We start from the raw sequence: 21,602 nt of genomic DNA on the forward strand, positions 1-21,602 counted from the left end.
AATACAGGGCTCTCAACTAGATATCAGTCGAGTGCATCAAGCAAGAAACTAAAGTTTTTATGTGTTTTTTAAGGAAACTGAAGTAACAACTCTAAATAGTTAAATATTTGTATATAAAAAATTGGATTCAGCCCGAAGAACAGGGTGAACAGTAAACGATGCCATTACTTTAATACAATACTTTAATTAGCATGCGAACAATAATTGAAATATCCTAGATAATGTTAGCTAAGCTTAAGGCCCAACATTAAAACATTATAGTCTAGCTAAAGTTATTGTGTTATGTCACTAGCATTAGCTCTGTTGCTTTCATGATTGTAACCTTTCTTGTATGGCTTATATATATCCAGAAGCGTTGGTTAGAGTACTGCATTGAAAATCTGCTTAGAAATATAGGAAATACGGTAAAGTAATAGAACTTTACCTGACTCTTATTATTTAATTACCAAATCATACTTTTTGAGACAGTAATTAAAGGACAGTGTCTGCGAGTCACAGGAATTCAAGGAGTTACAGGACAGTAGAGCCAGACCAATATATTGGCAAGCTGATATTTAGCATTTTCCAAACTATCGGTATTTATAATGGCCAATAAATGAATGTTAAAAAAATCAAATAAAAACGGACAAAACACCCTTCAACCATGTTATGAGTGTTGTTGTTGCATAGTTTGTCCACCAGAGGGCACTCTACAAAAGTCTGTTGGCAACACTTAGATTTTTTTGATGTTTTGTGTTTTTGTGCAAAGGAGTTTAAGTTTCATATCTTTCATATCTTTATACATTTTATTTATCAGAACGTTAATATATTTTGATGTTCCTCAGTTCTGTTGTGAAATACATAAGTAATTATTGTGACTCCAACACTGTACAGGACAGTGTACAGAACAGGGCCTGACTGTCCCGGGACAGTCCTCAGGACACTTCTAACAGGACAGGACAGTTTTTGCTGCCACTGCTTTTGTGTCTACTGTAAAAAAAATTAAAAAATTTAAAAAAAAAAAAACAGCTCTGCAATTACACATTACGTAGTGCAGTAGGTGGCGCTAGTTAACGGTAGTTTGCCAACCACCAATACAACCCAAGAAGAAGAAGGCGAGGCATTAGGTTTTTATGTTTTTTTCATAGACAGTTAATAGACTGTTAGTTAGTTACACTCCATCCACGAGATGGCAGTAATGTATATTTCTTGCTACAGACTAAGAACTGGAGAGTAAGAAAACCAAACAACTCGGTGGAGGTAAGGTGCACCATGTCTACGGTCGCACGGCGCCAGTAAAAAAAAAAAAGCCACAACGAAATGTTAGCTATTTGCTTGGCAGTTTAAATTCCCAAACTTAGTTTCAGCATTCTCCCTGGTCCTCCCCTTAAAGAAAGTGGACTCGTCCAGCAGGAAAGGTAATTAAATTAATGTAAAACTAGGTTGCTGCACAGGGCTAAATTGATGATTGCTAACGTTAACATTTTAATCCGAAAATGGCCCCAAGCTGCACTTCAGCTTTCACGTGTACTGATGCCTCTAAACACCAGGTCGTGGCGGTTGGCGCAAATGTGTCGCTTTTAGCTGGAAATAATTGAAACACTTTTTGACGCCAATAAATTGCGAGGTTGGTATTTTCGTACTCGCTAATGCTACTTTGCAACCGACATACTAGCAAACAGCCATAAGAGCTCACCAGCTAGCTAATGTCATCATAAACGTTAGCTCAAAAACTACTGAGACCACCACCTTTCCATGAAATTATGTTCTAACGTTGTGTGCGAACACTAACTTTACAACAGGTGACACGGAATAATAAATCTGCGGTCGAAGACAATCTGTGTTTCTGCAATTTGGAGAGAAAACCTCCACACCTTTAGCTAACGTTAGGTCATGACTGTGTTTGAGCTAGCTATTCACGTTAGTCCCTCTTAAGATATTTGAAGAGACACTCATCTCTTCTAAGAATCACATCATATTGTATGTGGTTTAATATGTTAAATGATTATTTCTGATGCTGTATAAGAGTGACTGTAGGTTTTCAACCAAAAGCTAGTGAAGGGATGCACAACAGTGTAATCAAATCCATCTACTTTTAGTATGATTCAAATGTATTCTGTGGATCTTCCATGGCCTGTTTTTCTTTAAGAAGTCCATGTGAGATAAATATTGTTAATATGACCTAGCCTTGGCTTATCAACTATTCTGATATCCTAACCCCCTGATTTTAAAGCTCATTTTATTTTTTATTTTTTTGCTGCAGGCTTTGACATCCACTCCGCTGCTGGAGTTGCTATGAGATGATGCAGTCCAACAGGTCTGAGTACAGTCACAGGCGGCAGTACAATGACAAAAGTTCAAGGCAATGGGAAGACTATGACGACGGATGGGAAGAAAGGCGTGAACCTTACAGACATATAGCGCAGGATTCCTATCAGAAACATGGCGGGGATGGACAGAGTAGCACAGAGAGGACAGGTAGAAGCAGAGAGTACAGTGACTCGCCTAAGATGCTGCACAGTAAAGATGCAATGAACAGAGACTGGGCCAGAAAGAGATCAGCGAGGAGACGCATGTCTTCCCCTGTTTGGGGTACTTGTGAGAAGAAAAGGAGAAGGTGTACAGAAGATAAGGATGATTACATGTACAGGCGTGAGCCTGAGGATGAAACAGACAGACAATCGCCAGACAGTTTTTCAAGTGCACATGTAACCAAGGATTTTAAACATACACTACCAGAGGAAGAGGACATCAGATATAGGAAAACACCTCAAGACTCCAAACACAGATATCGGCATAAGGAGTTCACTTATAGGCAACAACCGGATGACTACAGACAATCGTCTGGATACTACAAAGGCAGAGATGGTCATGAAAGGAGTCAAGACATTTCACAAGATAGGACACAATCCAAGATTGCTCTACAAAGGTTAGTCACTATTAACATTTTGTGTTAGCATCAGTGGAAAGTTTGGGACAGTTTTTTTTTTTTATTGCAGTTTAATTAAACTTTCCTCCATATCAAACAGAGTTTTTCCAAACCCAGAGAGAGAACTGACGGCCCCTCTGCAGATCATAAGGATTATCGTCAAAGGTTTCCCGTGAAGGAACCTAGGGACAGGTGGGTTTATTTTACTTGTGGCAATTGCACAAAAAACATAAAGAGTTCTTTTGCATTTTTGTTTTGAGGAAAGTGTGTTCTCCAAAACACACATACACACTAAATGCATTTAGGTGAGCTAAGCGTGATTTATGCTTCTGCGTTATATTATGCCGTGACTACTAACGTAAGTACGTGGAGGCACGGACCCTACACCAGGCTGTAGCCTGACATTCACCTCCCGAAATGTAACGACATGTCGAGGCAACCCTCGTCATTCGACCCTGGCTCGGTAGAGTTGCGTTCCCCCCGCGTTAATGCTGAGTTTCTTACCTGCTGCCTAATGTAACACATTTAGTTTTCAACATTTTGTTCTCTTAATGAATTAAAAACTGGTGTTAATAGAGGAAGGGATACTGTAAATCAGGGAAATACTTCCAGTATTAGGCATGGCTATATTAAATAAAGAACATTCTAGTACGACGTCTGCAAACACCGACTGCCAAGATTCCAATCGTCCGTTATATAGAGAATTATCAGGCTGATGAAAGGCAGCATGGTACGGCTCGACCACAGCTGCGTTATAGCGGCTTAAATCCCAACCAAGTCCAAAAAATGGATGTTGCACCAGTCTTTTTTACCAGCTGCTCCATTTCGCTTTCAGCCATGTTTTTCTCAAGATGATGATGATGCGTTGCAGCCATTTGCAGCTCGTTGCTCTGAATTTCACGGGTAGATTGCGTCATCAACATGCATTATCGCGATAAATATAATTAAAATCTCTATCGTAGTCCAATTTGGTGTCGTTTATATTGCATATCTTTTCTATCATCCATTACTAGCGCACAAACACATGCCAGCCCTGCTTTTCTCTTAAAAACATCAACGGACACACCAACGCATAAACTTCATTCTTTTGATACAGTCTGATTAGTAAAAGGCTAAGAGATAGCTTCCCCACATCAGCTTAAAAGTGAACCAATCATCCGGACCTATAAAAACACAAGATTCTTCTAAAAGAAGCTTCTTTTTAAATCAAATAAGAGAGGTTGCCAATTCACTCAAAGTGCACCTTCATTTTTAAGATTATAGAAGTAACATTTAATGGCTCCGGATTTCTAACAGGTGGTTCCATGTCTACAAATATATTTGACAAACGAAGACTGCTAATATTAGTTTGACAAACTGTGGTTGCTTGTGTGTGTTTCCCATCAGTCTTTTGAGAGGGCCGTCACCAGCCAAAGTGCTGCTGTTCCTGAGCCAAAGAAGTCGGCCATGGGTTTTCAGCGATTCCTTGATGTGCTCAACAAGGGTGTGAATGTTACTATGCTCAACAAGATAGTGGCCCAGACCACGACCGAAGTGAGTGATCGGCCACACTCTCCATCTCCTGTCATGAACACCGATCGTCTGTGCTCTTCTGGTTATGCTGGGGGGCAACAGGGAAGCCACCAAAATACCAGCCACTGGAGTAAGTGCAAAAGATCCCAGAGACTGACGTCTCCAAAGCCTCACCGCAGGTCCTTCAGCCCTGAGGGCCGCGCTCCGTCTGATGAAAAGTGTCTGCAGAGGGCTGACGGAGAACAAAGCTACTTTAGCTCCATCAGTAGATCCGTGTCTCCCTCAGTGGTGGGAAAGGTAACACTGACACCTGAAGAGGAGCACAAGCACAGGCAAATGCAAGATGTCTTACAGGCCATTGGCATGGATTTAGGATCCGAAGAACTGGGCCAGATGTCACATCGGATCCATGAGCGGTTATATGGAAAGAAGGATTGTGACGTGGGGCGCCATCGTAGAGGAAGCCGGGAAAGAGACACGAGACCAGCGTTTTCACCTAGACCGCTAAGTCGATCATCGTCATCAAGCCAATCTAGTTTTAGCCTGGTAAATCATGAATATCACCAGAAAAAAGACGTGTATAGTGCTCAGAGGGATGAAACCGAGGTACAACAGATACAGGTGAATGAAGCTGTTGGATATGGCCAGAATAGCAGCAGTGGCACTTTACAGGAGAGTCAGAAATGGGAATCTTACTCCCAGGAAAGTACTGCTGCATGTCCATCATTTTCTCAAAATTCCTCTTCCACTTTATCAACCTCATCCACTACACTTGCAATGCCAAATTACTCCCCAGTAAACCGTTCACCGCTGATGCCATACCCAGCTCTGCCCCCAGCTCTGCCCCCTCCTAACTTGCCCCACCTTGGGCCCAGGTTTTTCATGCCTAACCTGCCTCCCTTCTTACCTTACCCCCTTGCCCCACCGTTGAACATCTTTCCTGCACTACTCGCTCAAACAAGGCACCTTCTCAATCCAAGCAATCCACCCTTTTTTAACCTGCCAGGTAATACACCGACTCAGTATATGAACACCACACAAAAATCCAAAACTCTGTCAAGGCCTCGCTGCCTGCAGGTTATTGAAACCAAACAACCTGGATGAAGAGCATTGCATAGTGGGAATATATGACTGACTGATAAAGTTGAAAAGTTATGTTTTGTATGGAGAATAGTAAAATATCACCATAAGATAAATAACAGTTGTGCCTTTATGGCGTTCAGTTTTAACTACGAAACACATTTGAACATCACCTCACAGAAAATGAACAACGCGCATCCTGTCCAGCAGAAACAAAAAGCGAGGCAAAGCCAACACAGACTATGTAATTAACAGACCACAAGTTAAGAGACAGAGCTCTAGGGGGTGTTGGAGCTCTGTTCTTATACCCATAGCACAATTACATGCTTAATAAAAATGCACAGTATGAAGTATTTAGTTTTTCAAATTTTGTTTAAACACCTTGATTTTGATAAATTATAATCATTGTTAAATTTATAAAAGGGCTGCAATTAACGATTATTTTCATTGATTGTTTTTTGTTAATCGATTAGTTGTGTGGTCTATAAAATGTAAAAATAAAAGTGTTGATTAGTGTTTCCCAAAATCTAAGACAACATCCTCAAATGTCTTGTTTAGTCCACAACTCTTAAGATATTCAGTTAACTGTCGCAGAGGATGAAAGAAAATATTCACTTTAATAGTTGACAACTAATCGATTAATCTTTGCAGCTCAAATTACATTTGCGCACAGTTTTTTTTTTTGTAGGATACAAGCTTTTATCCTAATGAAACAGCACCGTGGTCAAGTGTTCAGTCTTCAGAGGGTTTTGGCCGACCCACAACAAAATGTGCTCTACTCTTAACCTCTGTTTGTCTTTTTGTGTACACGTACAGAACATGACTGTGTAAATATTTTGGGTAGCTTAAAATTAAAGGCAGAAAATATAAGTGCATGGCAATGGACCATTTTATTGGACTAACGTTTCTTGAATATATTGTAAAGAAAAAAAAAAGAAAACTATTTTCAGGAGAAGCAAGACATTGGATGGGAATGTTGTGCAAAAAAGTCAAAATTTCTCAGGAAATGATCCTAAGTGGCAGGCTGCAGAGAACTAGGGCTGCAACTCATGATCATTTTCATCTCTCGATAACTTTCTCGATTAGTGGAGATGATCAATGTCGATCGGTGTTTCCCAAATCCCAAGGTGACGTAATCAAGGTAACTAATTGAGTGTTTTATATTTTGAAGATTTTTTGGGGGCATTTTTGCATTTATTTTGATAGGACAGCAGACCACATGAAAGGGAAGGGGGGGGATGACATGCAGCAAAGGGCTGCAGGTCAGAGTCAAACACGGCCCACTGTGGGGTGGAGTAAACCTCTATATATGGGTCCCTGCAAAACCAACGGATCTATCCGGGCACCCAACTAATTGAGTATTGATTCATCTTTGCAGTGCTTACTGCCTCAGAATATGACAAATCAGGATGTTGGAATACAACATATCGTAGTTTAGCAGTTATTTTCTTTATTTTTATTTATCCGTTTCTATACTAAGCAGGTAATCACATTTCCCATCGTCCTCTGCTTATCTGGGTTTGGGTCGTGGGGGCAGCAGCTCCAGCAGGGGAACAGGAGCTGACGTAGATTATATGTATTTTATAATACATTTGGAATGTATGGAATTGGTTCATTTCAGATCTGTCACACCTTCACACAAGCTCAGAGAGGTGAATGCAGAGTTTCTAAAAAAAATTGTTTAGCTCCGCCAAGTTTCTGCCAGTTTGAGAATTCACATGGCACTACAGTGCAACAGGAGAAGGGTAATCAATACTTATAGAAGCTAGAAACTCAAGAACTGAAGCTAAATCTGGCACTGCTACAGAGACGATGAATAAAAGAACCACACTTGACCTTTTTATGATTTAGTTGTCTTTTTTTTTTTTTTAATCTGATGATTTTGTCTGCAGGCAATTGAAGGTGGCTTATGTGCTCAGTGTTGATTTTCTTTAGAAATGATAAAGCTTAAAAGCAGTCCCATTTTACCAGTGGTCAACCTAAATGCATGCAGATTTAAACCAAACATGTTGCTGTTATTACAATGAACTGAAATCACCTTAGGTTCAAGATTACATCACTTTTAATATGATACTGGTAATTTGTGTGTTTTTTCGGAAACTATGCAAAGGAGCTAGTAGGGGAAAATAACAAAATAGAAGTCTTATGTATTAATTAACTAAGATTGACCCTATAAACCATTTAAAATAGGTAAGGTTTTGCCCACAGACGGTAGCCTAGGCCTACCAATATCTGGTGTGACCAATGGACTTGAAGCAGTAGTGTCAAATATAACTTGCATAAAAGCAGACTAGAATTTCACGTTTCTAAATTTTGTTTTACCTATAAACCAAGCATATGACCACACAAAATTGGCACTAAACAAAAAAATAACTGTACTTAATGCAACATAAAGACAGTTGAGTCATGCAAACATGCATGTTTTCAGCTGACGACCAGTTTGATTATAGCTAATATAATATAATTTTACAGAGAGAATTAGAATTTTACTAACTCTTAACTTGTAACTAAGCTGTCAGATAGTGGACTTTATATCAGCCTACAATATTTCTCTCTGAAACGTAACGGAGTAGAAAAGAAAAGACTCGAATAAAGTACAAATACCTCAAATTTGTACTTAAGTGAATGTACTTAGTTAGGCTACATTCCACCACTGATTGAATGTATGAAGTGACGCTAGGTGTGAATTAACAGTGTTAACTAATGCTGATAATAGCCGGAGTGTTATTGTGTTGGTACTCCGTCCAGCAGCTAGCGCTGTCAATAACTATACACTTTTCAACACCACCAAAGCAGTCAGAGCTGTCTTGGCCCAAATTCCTTAGTTCAAGCTATTTTTCTAACGTCAACGGTTGTCCTGGCCTTTTGCAAAATCATATGAAACCTCAATTTTGGAATTTCACTCTTCTATAACTTAATTTCCGAGATACCAGCATATAAACGGTTGTCCCGCGATGCGACAGAGAAAAAGGTAACGTTGGTTTGATCCGCTGTAGTAACGTAGCTACGTGAACAGTCTGTTGACGTTAGCGGTAGCTGCCAAGCTAGCTAGGCTATCTAAAAACGGCATTTAGTTAACGCTGGCCTTCGCTGTTTGTTTGCCCTTTAATTTTCCTAATAACTAATAGGACATCATCTTACAGTGCCAAAAGCGTTAGTTAGGTTATCAAACGCTAGGCTTTGTCTTTCCTCAAAAGAAGACGATATGTGAGTTAAAGTATTTGGTACTGAAAATGTGTTAACGGTCACGCGAGGTGAGGCTTCTCCAAAAGGCAGTTGGACATTAGCTAGCTAGCTATCTATAAGGTTAGCTAACGTTACTTAGCTGTCAGTAAGTAAATATTAATACCGGTTTCTTCCAATCTATCTAACTATTTTTCCTAATTGTTTACTTTACAGAGTGGACTGACTGCATTAGCCGTAATAGGGAGAGAGAGACTGGTTGAAGGATGAATCCACTCGACTGGGATGCTATTCTTCGGATAGCCCATAAGAACGTGGACCCAAATCACCAGAATTATGTTAATAACAGCATGGAGAATGTCCAAGTAACTAATAACGAGAGGGACACTTTTGAAGCATCAAAAGTGTCGCAAAGCAGCATGGGGTGGGATGGAGTAAGTCCTCCTCTCTCGCTTAACTTGCACATAAAGGAATCAGAAGTCGAAGACCCAGATGGAGCGCCCATTGAACTGGAGGAAGAGGATCCAGAGCTGGCGAGAAAGCGGAAAGAGCTTAGAGAGATAGAGGAGCGGATACTATTTAAGAAAGCTGCTATTGCTCTGAAAACTGTTGAAACGTCTGTGAAGAAGACCACACCTTCAGACCTTTCCTGTAATGAACAATCATCAGCATGCAAAGGTGCAACTCTCAAAGACAGGGTGAATGTCATTTTGCAGCAGGGACATTCTGCCGGCTTCCTGTCAAAGGTGAGTGATAGATTGATGGATCCGATTTGTTAATCAATCAGCTGGCAGCTTGCAGAGGCCCCCTGCTTTCCAGATATACTGTTTACTAGGGCTGCACAATTAATCACAATGTCATGGACCAGTGCAATATCCAAATCGCAGAGGGGACGCAATATTTGTCAAAGGCAAAACGTGTCAAACCATTCTGAGTTAAGTATTGTGGTGCTGCAGAGACACCTTATCCTACAGACTAGAGAAAAAGATGTAAATATTTATTAATGTAAATGTAGTCTCTATTGATGATGTTCCATTTCTGGGATTGTTCAGGTGCCGTCGGAAATTTTGTTGGATGTCCTTTAGAATGCCTCTGTGGTGGTGTTCTAAACTATCTGTCCAATCTGAGTTTGACTAAAACAACTTTTAAACGTACACATGTTTTGCCAAAAACAACGATTATGATTGGCTTAAAGAAATGGCAATAAACCAGAGCACTTTTTTCTCACATACCGGAGTGCTGTGTGAACTAGCCAGACCCTCCTTCGCAGCGCTGTGGAGGAAGGCCTTGCAATGCAAGACTAATGTAAATGAGAATAATGATACAACAATTATTATTACCTCCAATATTGTGAATCATTGCAATAGCAGTTCAAATAATCGCAATGAGATATTTTCCCTCATATTGTGCAACTTTGCTGTTTACTGCATTGCCTCCTTGTTTTTCAGGTGCGGTCTGCCAGAGAGAGAATGGACTCATCCAGGCTGAGCAGAGATGGTCTGCTGCAGGACGACCATCCCCTGAAGCTCAGAGTGAATGCACTCATGAAGCACAGATGTAGTGATCCGTGTGTTTTGCCAGCAAGCAGGGAGGTATGTAATATTTTTTGCCACCTACCTTGCAGAAAATATCCATTACATTCACACTGTATTAATATTTTTCATTATTAATAATCACATCACGGATCAGATACATTTTGAGATCAACACTAAAAACACTTCTATTTCGGAGCATTAGAGAGCAGAGCAGGTGTTTATGTGGCACAGAAATCCAGGTAGCTATTCCGTCCGGTAGATACCGGTCGTTTAGGTCATCGGTGCTTTTTCACAGCAACCCTCCATAGAGATTTATCAGCCTGCTTTAAGTAACAGCAACAGTTTCACACTAGTATTGTGGTTACATTTTTGCAATTACTATGTTTTTTGGGGAGTTGGGTTGGGAACCGGAGGGTTGCTGGTTCAAGTCCCCGTACGGACCGAAGTATGGTGGTGGACTGGTAGCTGGAGAGGTGCCAGTTCACCTCCTGGGCACTGCCAAGGCACCAAACCCCCAACTGCTCGGGGCGCCTTTCCATGGGCAGCCTCTCTGCCACTCACTCTGACATCTCTCCATTAGTGCATGTGTAGGTCCTGAGCATGTGTGTGTAATTCAGGCCTGTGTGTAATGTGTGTAATAACAACAGAGTGAAAAGTGTAGTTTCCCCTTGTGGGTATAATAAAAAAAAAAAAAAATAAAAAAAAAAAAAAAAGTTACACCACCACTGTCCAAAACTATCCCTGCTGTTTTAAGTGAGATACGGTTTCTGAATGTCCTTAAATCTCCGAGTGAGCTGTCCAAAATCTGCACTTCTTTCTACATCACTAGTCGAGTCGAGGTGACTAACCGTAGCACATGCTAGCTCGTTCTCAATGACAAAACACTGCTACAACACACTAGTTGACCATAATCTCCAAAAGAACTACTTCCATGTCCTTGTTCTGCAGGTATTCCACAAGTGTCCCTCATTTAGAAGAAGTCTCCCAGCTAATCCTGCCTTGGACTTGACCAAATTTGGAGAAAGAGTTATCTAGCTGATGTTATCATTACCTAGCTACTGCGCATGAGCGACTCATAGACCTAAACACACAGGGTGACGACAAGATCTGCAGCCATGTGCAGTACAACAAAATATATATATATATTTTTTTAAATGAAACCATGTAAACCTATTCTGGTACAACCTCAAAATACAGTTATGAACCTAAAAATGAGCATAATATGTGAGGTTTAAAGCCCTGATATCATTATCAGACTCAAAAAATATTCATATCAGTGTGTGTTTAATAGTAATATATATATATATATATATATTTGTGTTAACAGCAGCATACTACTATCCCTGTATAGCTATGATTGCAATCACTTTTGTATTGTCGGGTTAAACTTTTTGTGAAACATGAACAAACGCAAACAATAAATGCTACAGAACATTTTTTTACCATCCAGTTTAACAGTCAAAACAGTCAAGACAGTTTTAACCAAAAAAGATGAAATTACGTGGCATGGGATCGGTGCATAAACTCCAGTACTTTCCGATACCAGCCTTTTAGGCAGTATTGGAGGCTTTACAGATACTGTTATCAGCATTGGAACATCTCTAGTAGCAATGAAGTGAATGTAAATGAAGTTGATAGAAAAAGGCTTTCAGGAGTTGATGCTTTTCTGCTGACAGTAGTTTTGTCTTTTGGTACTCCACGTAAAGAAAGTTTGAAGTATGAAGACACTTGTCTGGTTGCAATAAGTTCTTGATATTACAAATGTTACATGTGTATCTGCCCCTTTCCCAGGCAGCTGACGTCCCCCCGCCTCCTCCCAGCCGAAGGGATACTTCCCCAGCAAAGCAAGAGAACGGCGTCAACGAGGGTTTCCAGCTCTTTCTCAACGTGCTTAACAAAGGCGTGGATTTCGATTTCCTCAGCAGGATCGTCACCAATGACAGCGAGGACCTTCCTTTAGGCGAGGAGCTCCTGAACGTTCACCACGCTGCTGCGGAGAACAAGTCCAACCCACCCTTCAGAAACGAGAGTCAGCGATTGAGTAGCGGAGTGTCGCTGCCGGGCTACAGTCACACCAACAGCAGAGAGAGTAAGACTGACCCGCCCAGTCAAGAGAGATCCCTCAATGAGACCCTACCTGATGATGGAGAGAAGAAGGACGACAGAGGAGATCGCTGTTTCATTTCCAGTAGTCGATCCAGGTCTCCCACGGCAGGAAAGAACAAGAAGATGAGCAAAGAAGGAAAACCAAAGCTGGATGAGCAGAGCGCACAGCTCCAGAACATTCTTAAAACCCTGGGGCTGAGCCTGGAAGTGGAGGAGATGAGCAAACTAGCAGACCGGACTCAGGAGAGGCTGTACGGTAAGAAGCATGGAGCCAGGAGGGCTGATCGCAAAGGGGAGCAGGAGAGTCAGCAGAGGGGCTCCCAAAGGTATTACAGTCACTCCTCTTCCTCCTCTTCCAGGTCTACTAGGTCTAGAAGCTTTAGTCCCAGCCCCTCTCGCCGTCAGTGCTCCCACAGCAAAGACTCTGAGCGAAGGTCTGAACGCAGCCACCCGAGAGACAAAAGCAGAGACGGACCGACAGAGCAAGACCATAGCCGGGACAGAATTGAAGAACAGAGGTACAGGGACGAAGACCGCGATGGAAATACCTCAAAGAAATCTCTACGTATCAACATCCAGATCCACCAAACCAACGTATCCCCAGCCCCACCCAGTGCTTTTTCTGAATTTTCAGCCGACAGTTGTCCCAGTACACTGTTTACCAGAGCACTTACAGCCCTGCTACTAATTCTTACTGGACACATACTCAGGATGCCATTCCTCCCTTCTTTTATCCCAGCGAGGGTCCTTACCCACAAAACACCTACTGTACCTTTCCTGGCTCCGTCATGGCACCTAATGGGTTTTACCGTCATCACAGGTCTCGCAAAGACATGAACTTGATTTTTAATCCAGACCTGTCTCAGAGCGAAGGCCAAAGTGGATCTGTTTCTCGCCCTCGCTGCCTGCAGGTCGTCAAGACTAAGACCAACGAGAGCAATTTAAAGCAACTTACACCAGGCAAATCGCGAACCGGGTTGCAATCTTTGTTGAGGAAAAAACGTAACCAAAGGATAAAACATCAAAAAAAACGAAAAGCACAAAAGCTTGCAGCAAGACTAGAGAAACTAGAGAAACAGAGGCTGGAGAAGGCCCTACAGCTCAAGGAAGATGACTTGGAAACCGAGTCAGAAGAGGAAAAACAGCTGCCAACAGAGACGGAAATAAAGGCGAACCTGAAGAAAACGGTGGGTGGGAGTGTTGGTTTTATCAGCTTCCTTATTCATCTCATTTTAGGAGGGTAGGCTTGGGAGGTTTTGTCCCATTAGTCCGTACGCACCTACATATTTGATTTTTTTTGTACACAGTTATCCTGGGATTCTCTATCACTGCTTGTGTGTTGAAGCATAAGCCACTCCTGCTACAAAAGAAAAGTCACAATAATTTCTATATTTCTTTTATTTCAAGCTTAAAGCATTTAACCAGAAGGTGAAGCAGACAATGCCACAGCCAGCCGTCTGCCTGACCCCTCAAATTGATTAAAGTAAGTAAACTTAAGTGTGTGTGTGTGTGTGTGTGTGTGTGTGTGTGTTTTTTTAAGTGGGAAGAAGACCAAAAGAGAAAGCAGACGTGTAGATTTGTACACAGTGTGTGCAGTGCCAGACTGAAAGTCTTCATAAGCTGCATGATAATTTAAATGGATATTTGTTCAGCAGCAATGAGTAACTTTACGTCGTTTGGTCTTGCGTGGTTCTTATTTTTTTCTTTCTCCTTTTTCCGTAGATCTGTGCTTTGCGACTGATACTTTGAACCTGCTCTGACCCCCGGCAGACCCTTTGGACCTTATCGTGTTCAACATTCATTCATTCAACCATTATTGGAGTCACATTTTCAGATTTGTGCTAAATCATTCTAGAACTGGAAGTAAATTAAATCTTTCTTCAAAATATATTTTTGTGTCATTAAAGTGGCCAGATGTAACTTTCATTTTGTGTTGATTCTAGCGGCCACTTTGGACAACAGCAGTAGGTTTTTACCAGGGCTAGGTGACACGGAGAAAATCAAATATCACAATATTTTTGACCAAATATCTCGATATCAATACCCCAACGATATTGTAGTGTAGGCAATTGGTTCTTTAACAACATTTTCACACAATGACATTTTTGATAAATAATCATCAGTAATATGGGTATAATGACTAAGTGGGTAAAGTCCAAAAATAGAACGGCTGCAACAGTCTGGTAGGTTTAGAAAATGACATCACATTACTGTAATCTTCTGTGATGGTCCTGCCCCAGGATCAGCCATAACTACAGCAGATAACTTATAAAATAAAATTAGGCTTCTATAAAGAAATCTGCTGCTACCTTTTACCTGGCTTGGATACTCACTAACACATGCTTTTTGGGCGTTACTCCTAAATCTGTGACAAACTCATAGGATGGAAAAATACACAATTCCAGAAACCTTTTACAAGTTACATATAGTCACTTTGTTGCCAATCCGTGTTAGCAGGACCAGTTTCACCCATTTCAACACTACATTTCTGTGAATATCACTAATTTGTAACTCTTTCTGTTGTTTTTCTCTTGGTGCTGTATGTTTTTAATTAAACAAAATATGTTTTGCAGCCTCTGTCGTAGTTTGTTATACGTATATATTTATATCATTATGTTTTCCGGTTCGTTCCATTTTCCTGAACATGATGTCACAGGAACGCCTTAAGGGACTTGTTTCAGATTTGGCGCAAAACATCCACTTTGACTCGAGGATAAACTGATAAGATTTTGGTTGACCGAAACTGTGTTTTCTATGGGAATCTTCTTTATTAGCCAAGTATGTGAACACATAACAAGGAATTTCTCTTTTTGTTTCTCCCAATGAACCAACACTGATCGAAACAAAGCAGAACAAGAACAACAAAGCTTAAACTAGCTAAATGCTAAATTGGTGGAGTATACTCTTTAATTCTGAACAGGTCAACATGTTAACACTGAGCTGAAACTAGAGCTCAAGCCTTATAATTACAGTCTATGGCTTAGGCAAACAAAGAACAGCTAAAAACAAGCTAAGGCTAACAAGATGGAGCTTCCAGATGTGGATGGAGCCACATTGGACAATGAATCTGAAAACTTTGAGCTGGAAAATTGTCAGTGTACAGGAGATGAGGACTTAATAAACCCTTAGAGTCGATGCAGCCTTTCCTTTTTATCAGCATTTATGTTTCCTGTTTAGAGCTTTAGTTTAGATTTGGACCCAGTACATAAAATGTATATAATATTATTTGTATACCTCATTAGCTGTTCAATTCCCCTGACCATTAATAGCTGCAGTTACTAAAACATTAATTTATCAGAACAGTGAACGTAAACTCCCCTCTAAATTCTCAGAATAAACTGTTACTGTTGGTAATAGTAGCATAGTATTCTCTCCATTTATTATTCATTCCAACTTTCTTTTGTAGGATAAATAATGACATTTTTGATCATATTGATTTTTTAAGTACTCTATGTTGATTGGCTAATGCAATGTACAGATCCAAGGACTTCTGGGTAATAAATGCTGTCAGTAGTATACAATAAGATGAAACAATTACATTCAGGTATGTGTCAATAACATTTATTCATACAGTAGACTATCCTAAGTAGGATATGATAACACACCCAAAGTAGGAAGCACAAGAGGCTATATATGGGTTGTAAAGTGGAGGTCACACCACAGATATGTTTTGCTTTTCCAAAATCATATGCAGTGATGCACCTCTAAAATCAAATACAAAAAAAGGTTTGGGCTTGCAGCCCAAAACGTCTCCATTTTGCTACAAAGTAAAAATAATGACTTTGAACGAAAGCAGAACAATACCTTCCAAATAAATTACTCAAGTAGTCACAAGTCTTTGCAACACCATGACTCACATCTGCTGATGTGTTGCTGTGGTTGATACTGTTATAAATAGGAGAGTGGAGCGCGCTTGAATCTAAAGTTCATCTTTCTCCTCTCCCTGACAGAAGCATGCTGCTCTCTGGCCGTTCATGTAGGGTCTGCAGCCCAGAGTCCACACTGTGTTGAACAACGTGTCTGCTACAGTTTCACATGCTGAGGAGAGAAAGGGACAAAGTCAGTACAGAGCAGTAGTTCAAGTCCAAGTTCAAAACAACTTTGGTTTTTTAACAGTCTGCAGACCCAAAACCACATTTATGCACATTGTTGGTCAATAACGTCTTTGGCTTTTTTTGGACCATATGCTTTTCCTAAATAAAACAACAGTTCTCTCTGTTGAACTCTCTTTTAAGCACTTGAGCATTGTACTCATTTGTATAAGGATCTCAAGAATTCTTTCATTTAAATATTAGGCAATTTGGGACGTTTGGATCTCTTCTCTTTAAAGGGTTTTATACATTACATTAAGCGTACATTTATAACGATTAAAACCTGATAGATATGACCATGTGTTTTTATTTCAAGCAGGGCATTTTAGAGATTAATTTTAATTTTAATTTGTTTTATTATTGGGAAATTACAATTTACACTCTTTGTTAGTAATCACACACAGGCCTGAAATACACGCACGCTCAGGACCCATACATGCACTCATGGAGAGATGTCAGAGTGAGTGGGCTGCCAGCTGAGCCAGCACCCTGGGCGGTTGGGGGGGGGGTACGGTGCCTTGCTCAATAACACCTGGCAGTGCCCAGGAGGTGAAGTGGCATCTCTCCAGCCACCAATCCACACTCCGTACTTTTTGGTCCATACGGGGACTTGAACCAGCGACCCTCGGATTCCCAACCCAACTCCCTACGGACTGAGCTACTGCCACCCCAATTATTGATAGTGGGTTTATATAAGTCAACCCAGGCCATAACCATAGTCGCAGTTGTTGAATCGTTAAAGGGGAAGTTGAGACAGAATGGTGCTGAAAAATGGGGCTCGGCTCAGTGACCCTGCCCCGGCTAGAATACAAACGAATCAATGTTTATTGCAGAGTGGCAACACTACAAGTATGACACCAACCCGCCCCCAGACCGAGTCCGCTCTACAAAAACATAAGAAATAAGTAATATAAAGCTATAGAAATATAAAATAAAATAGAAAGTAGGGAAACAATATAAAGACAAAACAGCTGTAGATAAAGTTATAATTGCAAAATTGCACTGGAAACAAACTACTTGGCTATTATAGATCATGTTGGATAATATAGATATTATTGCACCTGGGATTTTTCACATTGTTATTGCACACAGAAAACACTGTTATGATATTGTACTTGAGGCATACTGTACATTGTATAAAGACTTGTGAGTATATATACATTATTGCGCCTTGAAATAAAGGTTAAAAAACATTACCAACCTTCAACTTTTGACACAAAGCCGAGGCTCTTCTTGAGGTCGGAGCAGATGCTGTGGAGGCACCAGCGGAACTTGGAGTCGCAGCGGTACTTGTTGGAGCCGCACGTGTCGTAACACATATCCAGCTGATTGCAACACTTGGTCATGGCAGGGACGCCCATGTCCATCTGGTACACAACAGAAGGGATTAATGTGTTAGTATGCAAGAGTGGGGGGTTTACAGGTGTTTTTTTTTTACTGTAAACTTAAACCAATATTCAGTCAAATGTAGACTTCTATGAATATTTGGGGACTGTATGAAAATTATTAGGGGGTAGGGGTTAAAATATTATTTGCTTCCCCCCCCCTAGTTTTATATATTTTGTCACCTTTGTCCCATGAGATTTACTTTTAAAAACTTTTTTTAAAGAATAATATATTTGAAAAAATAGATGTTTTTGTGTTTGTCCCGTGGTCCATAAAGCAGGGTTTTGACATAATGCAGATACACAACAGCCTGGGAATTTTATTTTTTTCACTTCACAATTAACCAGTAGCTGGTAGAATCCCACTGTCAGTCTTAATAAGAAACAGTGGACATGAATAGTAGATCTTTAAGGAGCTGGCCATTGTTGAACTAGCCAAGAGTCGCTTTAACTAAAATATAATGCTAGTTTTAGCCCAGCCCTTTCTGTTCTGCTAATTGGTGAGGCAAAATAGTACAATGCTAAGAACCTCTGTGCCCCTCTTCACTTATTATTGGGAGTGGTAATAACGGTTTAAGAGCTCTTAGTTCAACAATAGACAGAAGATTGAATGTTCAATAAATAGCATTATTGTAACATTTGTTATGATTTCCATAATTTTGGCAATTGTTAATTGTGTAAAAAGCTCCGTTCCGTTGGCATGATAAGATGAAAGTGGGGCTAAGTTGAGATATAGAGCATAGGGTGTTGCAATTCTTAAGTCAAAGGGAGGGTCCAAAGCAAATATTTATAACTCTGGGTGGGGTCTTGAAATTTAAAAAGTCAAACAAATTTCCGTCCCTTTTCCCAATAAGTTTTGGACAGTCCCGTAGGAATGTAGATTTTTTTTTATTATATCCGCGTTAACTAAATTTCCAAGTTCAATCAATCCACTCAATTTGCCCTGAATGGACAGAAGAAGCATACCCCGTCTGGAATAGGAAGACCGAAGAAGTAGGAGGTACATCCATCAGGTTCTGGCATCTGGTAGCCAGGACGAGGCACAGGAGCTTTACCTGAGAGGGGGCGCAAAGCAAAATATCAGATGTACAGGAGGTCCCAGCGAGCCAGTGCTGGCTGGTTTGATAACCCTGTGGGTTCAAAAGTAGATCCGTCTCTGCACATGGAGAAACAAAGGTTGCTTATTTGGTTCACATCTTTTCACAAGTTATTAGACACATTCACCCCCAGCCACCACATGAAACCTCTCCTATAATGCTGGGGTCACAGTCCATTTCCAGGCCCTCTCCCAAATGATAACAAAGATGATAAGAAGTTAATTCTGTCATGGGTTAAGTATCAGAGTATTATTTATTGGGTTTACATCGTTGCATTGTGGGTCCACACAGGAAATGTCCAGACTACCGTATAACCACTTAGTTTATGTTGTAATATGAATGTATTATCCATTTAGTATACTTTGAGTAACCATACTTAATGCTATTTATTAAAGAGCAACACAGGAGCATTTATGCAGAGATAGATTGTGCATTGCATACACTGTTAATAACTGTCCTGGGAAATGATTTAAATAATATTCTATTTGCGTGTTAATAGTAACAATGATGCAAAATGTTTTGGGTGAATCAAAGTAGAAGTAGTTTGTAATGTGAATAATTAAAAATAATTTTAAAAATGTATTAAATGAGAATTTGCTTCATTTCTACATCTTAATTACTGCATATAAAAGACAAAAGACTTTCTCCACAGAGCAAAACAATGTTAACAGACGACAGTCTAACCTGAAGTGTGTTCTTATTGTGAAAAGCCTGCCAATTAAAATGCTTTTTTTATGTTCTGTACTGTATAATGAGGAAAAATACTTTTTTTGCCAATAACAATTTTATAAATTAGACAATTATGATTCCAACAAGAAGGACGTATTTGCATTCTCTCCAATTCCTGTGTTGTTAATGGGGTGAAAACAGCATGGGACACCCAGCCCTAGTCTAACCCTAACCCTTTCCAAGGTTACTACCATGCCAAAGGGAAACTGTAATACATTTCCTCCTTTCAATTAAGAATAAATGTAACATATTTTGGAAAAACAACCATCCAAATTGAAATGCCAATGGTGGACCCCACTGGCTGATCAACATCATTATTATTCAACTCACCATATCGACAGCGGTATTGGCACACTCCATCACGTCCACCCATGAACTCTAGCATTGAGTCAAAGTATCCGCTGACTGACTCAAAGCCGCCTCGCAGGGAGTTCAATCCCCACTCTGCGTTCTCGTCATCGGCCTGCGAGCCATCGTGGCCTCGCCCGGCGCTGGTGGTGTTGCAGCTGGGTCCTCAGTCTCTTGACTGACTGCACCCGTGGATCAACAGGCCCAGCAGGAGCAGGAGGGGAGCAATAAGGGCCAGCGTGTCATTCTGTAGCTCACACAGCTCCACATGAACAGCTAGAGTTCAGAAACTGAGGGAACACACTCACAGTGGCAATACTGAAGCTGTGTGCGTGACCTGAACTTTGAGCCAGGCACAGGGATGGCCTCGTATGTGGAAGAACAAGTCCAGCCTCTATCTCTTTTTTTTTTTTTTTTGACATATCTGAGCTTTTATCACTCTTGCTGATTAATAAGAAGCAGAGTGCATGTGTTCACCATTCAGTCAAGGGGATTCAATTACATTTAATCTCATTCATTTAAAAGTTAATCTTTCTTGACATTAACATAGAGTAGCAAACGGGATGGATTTGTATATTTGCTGTCAAATCAGAGCATCACCTCTGTACCCTGCTTCCTGGTTTCTCAATTCAGTAAATTCATGTGCAAATGGTCTGTCATAATACAAAACGAATGAAAACACCTTATTACACATCCCACATCTTGTAGCACTTGCTACTGGAACCCCGCAAAACTAACTCCTAACAACATTTCATGTATCAACACACAGGTGCTGGTCAGTGGAGACAATGATTTTGTAAGAAATGACAAGATCTGAGTCTAAATACTCTCTATGTGCGCATGTGTGTGTGTGCGTGTGTATGTGTGTTGTTTGTGTGTGTGTGTGTGTGTGTTGTGTTGGTGTGCGTGTGCGTGCATACGCGTGTGTGTGTGTGCACACGTGTGTTTTGGGTGTTGTGTATCTGCGTCCAAAGCAGGTTTCTGATGTTTGTTTTTTGTTTTCTCATCATACATGACTAAATATGAATTATCTGGTGCACTGGGCATGCTTGAAAGTGTAGGCTTTTCATTGATTTGAACTTTTACTGTAACTATACATCACGGTGTTTGCTAAAGTATTTGAAAGTGAGACTTTGTTGTGACTGTTGTGTACCAGACTACAGCTGATTAGTGATCATGGAAAGTGTGTACCCAAATGAAAGTTATTATTATTTATTTATTTATTTTTTATCAAGGGAAACAGCAAATGAAGATAATTCTAATGTGACAAGACAGACCTCCATATTTATTTAACTTGGCACTTTAGTGGGCTAAATGTCAGAATTTCAAAGGAGACATGATGGCGAATACATTAAATAAATTATGAAATACAATAATAAACAAAAGTAATCACTTAACATTGGTGGCGAGTCAAAGACAAGAGAGTCAAGTCTTCCAAAACAAAAGGCACAGATAAAATAGCATTTAACATAGCCATCAAAGTTATAGTTATTGAGATATAAGACAATGTGGGCTTAGTTTCTTTGCGTTTAATGTTTAATTAATAGGCTACACTTTGAAAGAACTTAATAATAATTTAAGTCATTGAAGCCTGTAGAATTTTGAGCAAGACAGTTTGTTTTATTTGG

At 40.3% G+C, this 21,602-nt stretch overlaps 2 protein-coding genes and 1 long non-coding RNA gene across 5 annotated transcripts; 2 read left to right on the forward strand and 1 right to left on the reverse strand.

Moving 5' to 3' along the window:
• Positions 1-1,165: 1,165 nt before the first annotated feature.
• On the forward strand, positions 1,166-2,471 carry LOC116676311 (uncharacterized). Its single transcript, XR_004328638.1, has 2 exons — positions 1,166-1,397; positions 2,243-2,471. It is a non-coding gene; the product is annotated as an uncharacterized LOC116676311 (long non-coding RNA).
• A 5,732-nt stretch (positions 2,472-8,203) lies between these two features.
• On the forward strand, positions 8,204-13,284 carry LOC116676312 (uncharacterized). 3 transcript variants are annotated; one of them, XM_032507513.1, is made up of 4 exons: positions 8,204-8,806; positions 8,900-9,429; positions 10,132-10,275; positions 12,010-13,284. In XM_032507513.1, the coding sequence occupies exons 2-4, from the start codon at positions 8,950-8,952 to the stop codon at positions 13,159-13,161; spliced, it is 1,776 nt and encodes a 591-aa protein (XP_032363404.1). In that variant the 5' UTR covers positions 8,204-8,806; positions 8,900-8,949; the 3' UTR covers positions 13,162-13,284. The 3 variants fall into 3 exon arrangements, with proteins under 3 accessions (XP_032363404.1, XP_032363406.1, XP_032363405.1); XM_032507515.1 differs by having other exon boundaries at positions 8,204-8,754; XM_032507514.1 differs by having other exon boundaries at positions 8,205-8,471.
• Positions 13,285-15,863: 2,579 nt separating this feature from the next.
• LOC116676315 (group XIIB secretory phospholipase A2-like protein) lies at positions 15,864-20,118 on the reverse strand. Its single transcript, XM_032507517.1, has 4 exons — positions 19,957-20,118; positions 18,767-18,855; positions 17,617-17,782; positions 15,864-16,362 (listed from the first exon to the last, which is right to left on the reverse strand). The coding sequence occupies exons 1-4, from the start codon at positions 20,009-20,011 to the stop codon at positions 16,244-16,246; spliced, it is 429 nt and encodes a 142-aa protein (XP_032363408.1). The 5' UTR covers positions 20,012-20,118; the 3' UTR covers positions 15,864-16,243.
• Between the last annotated feature and the right edge of the window lie 1,484 nt (positions 20,119-21,602).

The sequence above is a fragment of the Etheostoma spectabile genome, unplaced genomic scaffold (genome assembly GCF_008692095.1).
Source record: "Etheostoma spectabile isolate EspeVRDwgs_2016 unplaced genomic scaffold, UIUC_Espe_1.0 scaffold00003011, whole genome shotgun sequence".
Lineage (NCBI taxonomy): Eukaryota > Metazoa > Chordata > Actinopteri > Perciformes > Percidae > Etheostoma > Etheostoma spectabile.

Coding starts and splice junctions, on each gene's coding strand:
- LOC116676312 (XM_032507513.1), top strand. CDS start 8,950: ATGAATCCACTCGACTGGGATGCTATTCTTCGGATAGCCCATAAGAAC. Junction 9,430..10,131: donor CTGCCGGCTTCCTGTCAAAG/GTGAGTGATAGA, acceptor CTTGTTTTTCAG/GTGCGGTCTGCCAGAGAGAG. Junction 10,276..12,009: donor TTTTGCCAGCAAGCAGGGAG/GTATGTAATATT, acceptor CCCCTTTCCCAG/GCAGCTGACGTCCCCCCGCC.
- LOC116676315 (XM_032507517.1), bottom strand. CDS start 20,011: ATGCTAGAGTTCATGGGTGGACGTGATGGAGTGTGCCAATACCGCTGT. Junction 18,856..19,956: donor CCAATACCGCTGTCGATATG/GTGAGTTGAATA, acceptor GCCCCCTCTCAG/GTAAAGCTCCTGTGCCTCGT. Junction 17,783..18,766: donor GTCTTCCTATTCCAGACGGG/GTATGCTTCTTC, acceptor GTTGTGTACCAG/ATGGACATGGGCGTCCCTGC.